Raw genomic sequence first — 12,069 nt, 5'->3', positions numbered from 1 at the left:
GATAGTCCTTTTTAGATTTATTGTGAAGCTCTAAAGCTCTCTGATAAGAGAAGAGACCACATCCAGATAAACACTGGACAGACGAGCTCCAGAAAAGTGGCCTGCACAACTTGAACACAGCCATTAAAGGTCTGCATAGAGACAGGGATCAGATGTCAATGACTCATATATCTTCAAAGCTCTCTTAAAAAATCCATTTGACTTTTCTTTCGCGACATAAATGTATCTCAAAGACTCAACTTCAAAGGGAGCACCAGCAGAGAAACCACCTCCACATAGGCAGTCTAATGGCCCTTAGATTGGCATGAAGATAACTTTCATGCCATCCGTGTGAGTATTCTGTGTGAAGCATGTAGCGGATAGCAGAGATAGTGGTGCTTCACAGGGGCTAAAACCAGACATCAATAGTCCCACTGATTTAGAGGAGAGGGGGAATTCCCTGGGAAATGTTAGCAAAACCCATAGCAGCAAGTTCAGAGACAAACATCCACATTTATGCGCTGGGAGTAACCATCTCCTGTGTGTAGGGACAAGTGTTGTCCCGACATGATTACATGTATCACTGAACATCAAAAACACCATGGATGTCTTTTGCAACAGGGCGTGATCGGTGAGCTGACGGTGGTGGGCGACCCGCGCGCCGCCGAGAGGCACTGCGAGGAGTATGGAGACGACTCGGACATGGTGAGTCACATCGAATCACGGCTGGGGTTAAGTGATGTTGCTCCGGCTGCAGGAAAACAGAAATATAAACACCAATCAGACAAAGTAGGAATGATGTGGAAGAAGCAAGTTTGGAGGAAAAAAGAAAATGTTCTTTGTTGCTATACATCAAATTTACACTTTTCTGCAACACATTTCAAAGAATGACTGTCACTTCCCCATGTGATGATATCAGCTGTAGATTCTTGATGGAGTCCTGTGTGAAGGTGTCCAGCTTGTGTCGTTTCTCTTTACACACTCTTCCAGGATCCTTCACACATGAAGATTGTGCACTGCAGAAAGACAGATATGCAAACTGCTTTCAATCTTTCTTTGAGGAACGCTGTTGTTAAACATTTCAATGATTTTCCTCACAAATTTGTTAACAGAGTGCAGATCCCCTGCCCATTTTTGTCCCTCAAACACTCAGCGTTGCACGAATGCATTCCGAGTCCCAAGTCATCATTAGAATCACCTGTTGACTACTCCTATTTGAAATTTTTTGTTTTCTTTAGCCTCCTGCTTGAAAGGACATCATAATTTTCTTCTATAACCTCCATAATGGAACTAGATTTTGAGTGTACCAAGTTATTTATTTATTTATTTTTTGCAGACCTGTCACACAATAATGGATTAATATTAACAGCTTAAGAGATAAAATAGTGAAGTACTTTACCTTAGTTTATTACTGTCTGCAAATAACTAAATGTCAAAGTACATGTAGGCATCAGCACATTACAGTACCCATCCATCCATCCATCCATCCATCCATCCATCCATCCATCCATCCATCCATCCATCCATCCATCCATCCATCCATCCATCCATCCATCCATCCATCCATCCATCCATCCATCCATCCATCCATCCATCCATCCATCCATCCATCCCCGCTGGCTAGAGGGGGCCGTGTACAGCCCCGGAGTGCTGCATGTTTTTGTTGGCCCCAATGAAACTATGGAGGATTTTTTGTGCCAAAATTAAATAAATAAATACATCATTCATTAATTAAAATGGGAATGAAATATATCATTAATTAATTAAATGTGTCATTAATTAATAAAAATTAGAATGAAATATGTCATTAATTAATTAAAATACAATTCATTTTAAGTAAAAATATATATTTATTATTTCAGCATTTAATTAATTAATGACACATTTAATTAGAGTGAAGCTGACAGTTTTACATTTACATTTCATGATTTAGCAACACAAAATCATTAATTAAATGTGTCATTAATTAATTAAATGTAGTTTTACATTTCATGATTCACACGCAACACGAAATCATTAATTAAATGGGTCATTAATTAATTAAATCCTGAAATAATAAATATATATTTTTACTTAAAATGAATTGTATTTTAATTAATTAATGACATATTTCATTCTAATTTTAATTAATTAATGACACATTTAATTAATTAATGATATATTTAATTCCCATTTTAATTAATTAATTATGTATTTATTTATTTAATTTTGGCACAAGAAATCCTTTATATGAAACTTTTTACATTCAATTCTTTGCAACCAAACCACCTTTACCCCACGAGAGCAAAGATGTGACGATGTCCAAGTGGGAGCTCCAGTGACTATCCAGACTTGAGCTTCTTTCCAGGGCCAATGATCATGTCCTTCCCTGGGTGTTGCTAGTCATCAATGATATTTTGGTTACCTGGCACATAATTCCAAAGGTTTTCCACCTTTTTGAACTTTCTGGTTCAACCACACTTTGTGCTGGCCACAACACATGCGCTAGTCTTGCCCCCACAAGCACCACAGCCTCCTGCTTCCCACTTGGTTTTACATAGTCTGACTAACAAACGGCTCATTTCAGGCCACGTTGTCCTCCCGAGAAAAAAGCAAGCTGCAAGCAATCATGCAGCACGGCTCTTCAGCTAAACGTTCATAGACGTCTACATCTGTGTCCACTTGTTCTAGCCAAATATGTTCCAGTTTGACACCACTTCATAAAGCCTTCGTTGCTGCATCCAGGGATTAGTGCTACCCACCATGACAGCAGTTGTTTAATGCTTTTTTCCCCCTCCATACATACAATGATGTGAAAAAGAAAATTCACCCTTTTTCAGTGTTACCACGTAAAGAAAATCTCGTGGTCCTTCTCGGCCCATAAAATGAGGTAAATACAGTCTGAGACGGATAAAAAACACCCCAACCTATTAGTGTCTTTGTTTACTTAACAAAAACGTAGCCAAAAATGTGAAAGCAGTGAAACTAATTACATCCTTAGTTCTTCCATAGAAATGAAAAGAAAGAACCAGCCAGGCGTTGCTCGGTTAACTGATAACCACCAAATGTGAACACTTCTACGAAAGCAAATGCTTTTGCAGTTTGTTTGTGTGAATCATTCAGGTGTGTGTTCAAACACGGCCAAAGAGAAAATTCATCAGCAATGTTTATATTGGAGTAAAATAACGATTTTACTCCACGTTCGATTTAACCGCGTTAAAGTCGTTTCCACGTTCCATTGCTGCAATCAGGGAAATAGCTTTTTCACCTGAAATGTAGCTTCAGAATTTTATTACCCAGCCGTAGTGGAGCTACAGTTGGTCTAAACTTTTATTTCTTTAAACGTGTACGGTGTTCAGTTGGAAACATTTCTAGAGCTGCCAGGAGTTGAAACGCAAGAAAAACTGAAATTTGACAAATGTGGAACAGTTGACTGGGTTCAGCGAATGACGATGTCTGAATGTCGACAACTGAGTGAGCGAAAGTGATCAAATTAGTGCACAAATTTAAAATTTTGATCGAATGATGGTAGAAATAAAGTAATAGTTTGCACCTCTTGCAAAGCTGTCTTAGTTTTAGACTGAAATGATCAAATGTGACTGGATGCAGAGTGTGAGAGCAGCTTCTTACTCCCCCGAAGGTCTACACGTAAACACAGGTGTGTCACTGCAGCCCACCAGCAGTCTGTTATTTATTGAAAAATTCACAGCTGCTCTATTCGCTTGCGGTTTTGGACGTCATCACCTGTTGTTGTCAGATCTTCAGATGTTGATGGGTTTACATCAGAGGATCACAGGTTTCACATTTCAGGATGTGTCTTTTATCTCCAATCATCAGCTAATAGATGTTTTCCACCGTTTTCCACAGAGAACAAACGCGTCTCGACTATTTTAAAATGTCAGGATAAAGCAAAACCTTCATTTAAGCGGTAAAAAAGCAGCTCATCTAGGAAAACGTGACCTATGAATCAGACAAGAGAGCGATACTGGTACGCCAGAGAGGGTGTAAACACCGGCACGTAGACGACATTGACATGAAATCCCTTGAAACTAAAAGATGCACAAGCTTTTTTCCCACATCTGCATGTTTTGTTACCTGTAAATTAAAAAAAGTAAACGCATAATTTTCCCCTCAGGCATCGGGAGAAGGAAGTGGATATGATGAAAACAGACGTCCCAAACCTCACGTGGAGAAGCACCGATACACGGTATGAAAAGACTCTTGGGGGCTGTCGTTACTCTTTTCACATTCTCCGCATCTTCTTCATCTTCATCTGTCTTTCAGCTGATGTCGTTGTTCTTGACAGTTGGGTTTTTGTTTTGTGCGTGTGTTTCGAGCTGGTGCGACAGATATCTCATGGACTCGGCCAGTCCAGGCCCGAGTCTCGGCCTGTGGCTCTTTGCTGGGTCTCTCCCCACTCTCTCTCTCTGTCTGACAACTTTCAAACCCCCCCCCCTAGAGGCTAAAAAAAAAATCATCCGAAAGGCCCATAAGAAAACCAGGAGGAAGAGTGGAAATGTTTTTTGCTTCTTTTTTTTGTTGCTTAAACGGTTCATTACGCGATTACTCTTGCAGACTGCTCACGTCTCAACTTACTGGAGTGATTTAACACTCATCCCTTAAGCAGGATTAAAAACTGCTGAGTCGATAACTGGAAATCAAGCTGCATTTGTCTTATGCATTTGGAGGCAAGCACTTTTTAACATGAGCGGTTCCCTGTCGTCCAACTGGAAACAAAACAAGCACGGTTGTAAAAACGAGCAACTGAGTCTCTTACAATCTGCTACAAGAAGATGTGTGGACCCCTGAGCGTTTGTCCATACGGTATTTATCTGCTGTTGGTGAAACTGCTGGAGATGAACCAGGTAAAATGAGACGTTGTGTGCTCTGGATTCACGTGTCATATGGGTAAAATGCCAAATCAACAGATCCTGCAAGTGTGCCTTTTACCTCTTTGGCATTTCAAACATTTGCAATATTCAGTTCCCTTACAACCCCAAGATGACAACACCAATAAAAAAGGATGCAAACCTCTTGGAATCATCTGTTTTTCTGTAATAATTTGCCATAAAATGAGATCGGCTCCAAGTCACAATTATTGATGAACGCAGTCTGCTTAAACCATCTTAAGTTCTTGTGTCTGAATTGAATTCAGAGTCGGGGTAATGCAATGAGTTTGGAGGTGTGGTTCTCAGCGTTTGATGTTTAATGTGCACAACACACAATGTATCTGCTGGCGTGAACCTACAGCACCAACACCAGGATCTCTGAATGTGTAGGATCGGGATGTTAAAAGTGATTGTTAAAGTGATTAGTCAAAGTGTTTAGTCATTCATCAATCCAAAGTTTGAGAAGATGTCTGGATGAAAGATTAATGGAGACTTTCTTAAAATTATTTGTGTCTCATCAGTTTTATCACATTACACCTGTCTGCTATAGCGGCTTAGATAAGGATCGGATCATTTGTTTTCAAATTAATGAAGACCAAAAGTTCATTCCTGGAGCTTCACGTACCATTTATTGCACCTACTTCCATTACTCACACTTCCAAGTTGTATGAGACACTTTCTATCTGGAGGAGGCTGTTTATCAGTCTGTCTCCTTTGTCTCGCTGTCTTCGTCTGTCTGATCTCTGTCCCCCTCACCTTCTTGCACAATCAGTTTCCAGTGACACCCACTCGCGTCTTCCTGCCCTCGGAGGTGCTCCTGCAGGCTGAGATGCAGCGCGGCCTCCAGACTCCAGCAACATGCGCACACGCCGCATGAACTGTCAATTATAGTGGAGAGTTACAAAAACCAGATGTCAGGTTGGACTCAGTCGGATCCAAGTAGAGGCCCCCCGCCTCCGGGCTTTCTTATTCTTACTGCTTTTCCAATTAACAAGCGCATTCAGGAAGTGACAGAGGGAGAAGGAAAGTTGGGGAAGGAGGAAGGAGGGCGGGATCGGGTCGCACGAGTCGGAAGTCTCTTCATGGTTACGCTGCCTTGATCCTGTGCAGCTTTTACAAGGGGCCTTTTCCATCTGTTCACTGAGCATTCATTAGCAACGTGTAATATGCAATATCATGTAAACGACAACAGCTGGCACATAATATCCTCATGCCTCTGTTTTTCCATCTGATGATGATCTGTTCACACTGTGTAAGCTGCAAGCAGCAATAAAAACAGCTTTAAACCAGTGTAATTATGACAAGTCTGGGCAAGAAGGAGTCGGAGAGGGAGAGTGTCGGCCAGACTTTCCATTTTGTCATCCTGGAATTCGCCGTGATAGATGGAGGAGCGAGTCATTCATCCGTAAAAGTGACACTGCCGGAATCAAAGTGTCCCCTTTGGCATGTCGCCGCGAGCGCAAATGTTTCAAGACCATTATTATCCAAACAAGTGATGGTTTCATGTTTTAGGAACGCAGTCACACGGCTGTTTCTCAAAAACGGACCTGCAAACGGGAAACATGCCTTCTCTAAGATGTAACAGAATCTTTTTCAGATATCTAAAACTATGGGGATGACACCCCTTCTTATTGGGAATCATTTGTATCTATTTTGTTCTATTTCTTATGAACTAAAGAGAAAATATAACTATTCAGGGTTACACCATCGATCATTAGAGGGTGTTTCACATTCAGTGCTTTCAGGTTTTTTGACAGGGTGGAAAATATATGAGACAGATTTCAAATCTGCCGTGTGATAGGATCTGTTCCTCCGCTTTCCTGCTGTAACTGCGGTCCTGATGCAGGTTCTGCCTCTGACTTTAGCCTTTAGCCTTACCTTGCTTTTTGTTTGCAGGCTGTCCCTAATGACCCGTTGTGATGATTTGGTGAAAAATGTAAACGTCTCAAGTCGGATTTCTCTGTTTCACAAGAGACTAAAGAGAGCCAGACTTTGGTGGGTTTTTTTTTTTGCATCTTATAAAGAGCTGGACTCATTTTCCTTTATACTCATAAAAATGTGCAAATTTCAATAAGTTTCCCACTGTGGAACTTCAGAGGGCGCGTGCTTAAAAAAGAAAATAAATAAATAATAGCATTGCCACAGAGCTGCTCTTAGATTCTGGGTAGGACAAATCCATCAGCGCTTGTAAGGATAAGAGCCCCCCACCCTTCATTCTCAGCCACGATGGATGAGCAAAGCAGAGAGCAGTCAGGGCGTTCTTCATCACATGGATTCATAAATCAGCCTTGAACGCTCGGTAATGGACTGGCCAGATTCTTAGCATTGTCGGCGCTGTGCAACGGGGTTCCCACAGAGGGAAGTGGTTAATTATCAACAGTGCCATCACTTTACTCCTTCAGTCCAGTGCCACCGACCCCCACGTTTCTCCCCTCGCTCATTCCAGAGGTGACCGCTGGAGGTCTGTCACCGGTGACGGCCGAGCAGCGCGGGGGGAAGATATGCACTGTTTCTTTTAACTGCTGCACAGCTTTTTAGGGCCGGAAGATTGTTGGAGACTAAAGTCTGGCTAACATTTCCTGAAATTGAAAAAAAAAATGGAGAAAAAAAAGTTAATTGCAACGTGATTACAAAGAGAAAACAAAAGAGTAATGAGTGAAATGACCCTCAGATTTGAGCAATGTGCAGCTGCTGTTATAAATGTGGGCAAACAAAAGCTGCCAAAGGCAGAACAAACGAGGGAAAAAGTTCAATTGTGTTCCAATTAAGGACTAGTGCATTAAGGAAAAAGGAAGTCAGAACTCGGTTAACACCTGGTACCTGGGGGGTATAGCACCAAGCAAGTTCAACAATGCCAGGATTTCTTCGAGAGTCGACTACTGAAATACAAAATCGGTGGATTAGAGATAAGTGAGACAACAGAGACGATCGTCGGCTCTGCCTCAAGTCATTTGGTTGTTTTTTTTTGTGCAAAATTCACTCCAGAGACTTCACTCCCAGGAAGAGCAGGTTGTGTGAACAGAAAAACGTGAAGAAATATGAAAATCTGGAGTGCCAGATTTCTCACTTAGGCTCTGTCCCCTGTAGTCCCGACCTGCTGCTCTTTTCTGCACGTCTGAGTTTCCTGTCTAACGACAAGACCACTAGATCAGGCCCACCAGGATTTCTATTCTGGATGGGCCAACGTCATTTAGGATTGGCCTTTAATTAATAACAGACTACTGACATGGAGCTGAAAATCCCAACTTGTCTCTGTAGTGCCCACAATAAATGAATGAAATGGTCACATAGTACAGAAAGGGTGATTATTTTCGCACAATTAGAGCAAAAAGTCAGTAACTTGTAACTTTATTTTCATAAAAGGAAATATTTTTAGTTTTCATTTTGAATTCAAATGTTAATTCAATTATTCAAAATAACTAAAGATTTGATATTTAAAAGATAAATAGAAAAATTCTGTCTGTCAATCAGGGTGGGCCAATAGCAGGTGTGGGTGGGTTTAAGCCCGTCAGGCCCACTCCTAACGCCGCGGTAGCACTAGAGCCACTATTTCTATTTTTGGCTGGTTAACATTTCCTGCAGGAGCAAATATCCAGTCGATTAAATTGTGAAATAACTGAATCAACCCCGTGTGATGATCAAATGTGGCTAATCAGTCAGCAATCAAGTCAGCGTTAATAATAAAGGCACTGACTGACTTTTAAGATGGTAGTTTTATTGTTGAATTTCTGCCAGTCTGACATGTATTCCATCAAGTGCTTTCAGCTTGGTGAAAATGTGACACAAAAAAGATCAGGTGTTGATCAGGATCATCAGGAAACAAATCAGTGAAGGATTTTACGAACTAACTAAACTTTAACTTCCTTGGGAGCAACTTCTAAGGTCAAGCAAGGTTTCCACGTTCATCCAACCAGATTGAAAAACAGACACCTTTGTGTTACTGGAAATCTCAGAGCGATGACCCCTGAACCACCACTAAGTTGATTAAACACCGTTTTATTTTCTCTTTTACATTAATTTGTTGTTTTTTTTATTATTTTGGTCATTTTGTGCTTTTGAGGTCGAAATTGTTTTACATTCCAGCTGGATGTCTTTTGTATTTAGTTTTGTTCATGAAAAAAGTGACTCTTGTTTGAGCAAGCTTGAAAGAAAATGAATGGCAACTTTGCAAGAGAACACGTTTATGGGAGAATTCATTTCTGTTGGAGAGATGAAACATTCTGTTAATTCTTTTTCATCTGCTCAATTTTTCTTTTTTCTCTCTTAACTTTTAATCAGCAGAGGAGCCGTCCGGGTTAAGTGTGTGGTACGAAATAGGAGCAGCTGGTTGGCCACACACGAACACGTGTTTGTGTGTGTTGTGTGTAAAAGAAAGTCAATTATCCTCTAGAAGTAGCTGCGTTCATGTTTTAGAGCTGCAAGCTGTATCGTGCGTCAGAACAAAGGGCTGTGTGCCATGACAGCGTTAATAAAGTTCACATAAGAAATGTTCTGCAACAGAGCCTGGGCATTTGATTTCTGACAGATTAACCAGTAATCAACAATCACTTCACAGCAAAAGAAAGAAAGCAGGCAAAATGTTACCAGATCTCTGGCTTTGCCACACACATGTGGATTAAATTGCTTTGAAAAGGCTCGGTGTGGAGCTGGGAGACATTCTTGATAGTTTGGAAGAGAGCTTTGGTTGTTCAATCTCTAAACACTGAAACAGTGTTGAAACATGAGTAATTTTGGTCTGTGATTAATGTTTACGTGGGAAAACATTTTCCTATGCAGCAAAAATGTCCCTAAGGCTTTCCAGTGTGGGAGGCGGAAATTGAGCCATAGAATTAAGAATATGTTTATTGCAGATTGCAGCTCTTGCCATCCAATGCCTTTTAAAAAAAATATATACTTTTCTCTCTGTTGCTTGACTGTTTTCCTGCAGACTGAGTCTCCATCGCCCATTCAGCAGCCACCAGTGCACAGGAAAGGAGAGGAGGCCAGCATAAGAATAACTGGTAAGATTATCTAGATCCACTTACTTTTTTAAATAAATTATAGCTTTGACATATGGAAATGTTCACTCAAGACTTTGTTTATATTTTGGGTAACAAATTAGTTATTTTATGATGATACATGGAATAGGAGGCTCCAGAGTAACTTCGTTATGAAGCGATTTACTGCAGAATGTTTCCATCTAGTGGCCAACCTGAGTATTGCAGCATGGGTGGCTTCTTCACTCTGTGTGTGGATTGCACTACATTCTTTCTAGTTGTCATTTCATTTTTATATATAACTTATTTCTGTTTTTATGCAATTAAAACTTTCCAGGAAAAAGACAAGATGTTGAAATAAAAGCTTGATATGACATTTTAAAGTTTCAGTTGTATAATTTGATGATGTCAATAGGTGATTGTGATCATGATTTGGTCCGAATGCAGTATCCCTGAAAGGTTGACTCTGTGCATAAAGATGAGCAGATGATTTCTAGTTTGTCAACAAATGTGTTAGAAAATCATTCAAACTTTTTTTAAACTGGAGAAGGACACATTTTGTTAAACAGCTGAAGGAATCTGGAGGAACTTCCTAAGATGGACGTCCACAATCTCAGGTCCCTCGGATGGCACTGCTTCAAGAACAACATGGGAAAGGGAAGCCTGTATTGAGACCTACAAAAGAGACCTGCATTCAAAAAATCCTCTTAAACTGTACTTGGAAAACACAAAAGAATCCAGATGTTCAACTGTCTGGGGACAGCATCAACATCTCAGGACTTGGAGGCTTCTGGGACGAACACCCACACAGTGGTGGTCGGACAAATCAGTGTCCCAGGTCTAAGAGCCAGGATCTGTGGTCATTTGGGGTTGTACCAACACTGCTGGCGAAGGTCTTTTAACTCATGTTACTTGCTTACATTACAGCCATTTAGAAATCCTCCCACTTCTTGTGGAGTCCGGACTTAAACTTCCTGGGTCAGCAGGTGGAGTTAAAAACACAAAGCATCCAGATTAAGCCTCTGTTCTATCCTGTCCTGCTGCTCTGCTTGCTTCATGCACACTCCTGACCTCAGACTGGACATTGACTTCAAAAGCACGTGATCAATAAGCTGACTGCTTTTGAGGTCACATGTTCAACGTGTTGGTGTAAAAGCCAAAGGCATTGCAACGTGAGCAGTTCTGACTGTAAAAGCAGCTTTTGGCGTTTCTCTTTTGGGGTCGACAGCGGATGGTTGAGTCGCCCTGACGCAACCCACCTACTCATGTATCTGCACTTGGGACAGACGCAGGAACACGGGCTCGTGACCGCTCAATGGCTGGGTGTTTGCAGTGTGGCCAATTTGGGTTTTTAAGTTTCCTGCCCAAAGACAGACACTTAAGCAGGTGACAGGCCTTTGGACTGGTCCGGCCATTGGAGAGCAACTGCCTCATTTTTGGATAAAAATGAAAAAAAAAGCAAAAGTAAATTTGCAAAGAAAGAATAATGGGAGTTATTGTTGCAGATGAGAAATCTATCGTGGCACGTTTAACCAAGGACTGAACAAGCGTTTGCCATTGTGGGATTTTGTTTATTCCATGCAAATGCAGATACCTCTCTAACTGGAACGTTTGGTTGGGAAGGTCGGTTAAACTCCTGGGAAGATCGGTTAAACTCGGTCACATTAAGGTAGCGGTGCATGCAGGTGGGGGACGTCAAATCTCTTAGCACCATGAAATCTTCACGTAGCCTGTGAGTTACAGCGGCGCACACTAGAATTCCTGCTCCATCAACCAAGAAGTCGTTTCCTTTGACTCCCCTCTCTTCCACTGGGAGCAGGGCATGTCCTGTTTGTTGTGTGGGGTACAGTCGTTAATCATTTATGAAAGGGTTTCGTGAGAATATTAATGACTGTGCCATTTGTTGTTGTTTCTCAGGGTCAGTTGCAGCTAAAGGAGAGAAGGGCACCAGAGGAGACAAAGGAGACAGGGGCCCTACTGGGCCAAAGGGAGATGCAGACTCCAGCACCGGATCTTCGGGTGGATTCCGTGGAGAAAAGGTTTGGGCAAAGGATGGGAAGTCATCCATGTTGTCTGAAACTTTGTCTTTGTTTTTCAATGTGAACGTCTCTTTTGACGGTTGCACATATTCACACCCAGCTACTAGAGGGCACATGGAACACCAGAGGGGGCTGTACACCCCGATTTAATAAAGTATATCAATGCATTTGAATTGTAGTTATTATACAGTTATTGCAAAACTTAAT

At 41.3% G+C, this 12,069-nt stretch overlaps 1 protein-coding gene across 4 annotated transcripts in view; it reads left to right on the top strand.

The window, feature by feature from the left end:
* col18a1a (collagen type XVIII alpha 1 chain a) overlaps nt 1-12,069 on the top strand; it is a 98,084-nt gene that overhangs the window by 64,128 nt on the left and 21,887 nt on the right. For all 4 annotated transcript variants that reach the window (XM_061723905.1, XM_061723906.1, XM_061723904.1 and 1 more), the window contains 4 exons: nt 601-684; nt 4,094-4,165; nt 9,775-9,847; nt 11,741-11,862. In XM_061723905.1, the coding sequence (XP_061579889.1) occupies nt 601-684; nt 4,094-4,165; nt 9,775-9,847; nt 11,741-11,862 (351 nt within the window). The remainder of the gene's footprint in view (nt 1-600; nt 685-4,093; nt 4,166-9,774; nt 9,848-11,740; nt 11,863-12,069) is intronic.

Source organism: Cololabis saira, chromosome 6 (assembly GCF_033807715.1).
Source record: "Cololabis saira isolate AMF1-May2022 chromosome 6, fColSai1.1, whole genome shotgun sequence".
NCBI classification, from domain to species: Eukaryota; Metazoa; Chordata; class Actinopteri; order Beloniformes; family Belonidae; genus Cololabis; species Cololabis saira.
The sequence above is the reverse complement of the archived record's forward strand: the minus strand, read 5'-3'. Positions and strand labels throughout refer to the sequence as shown.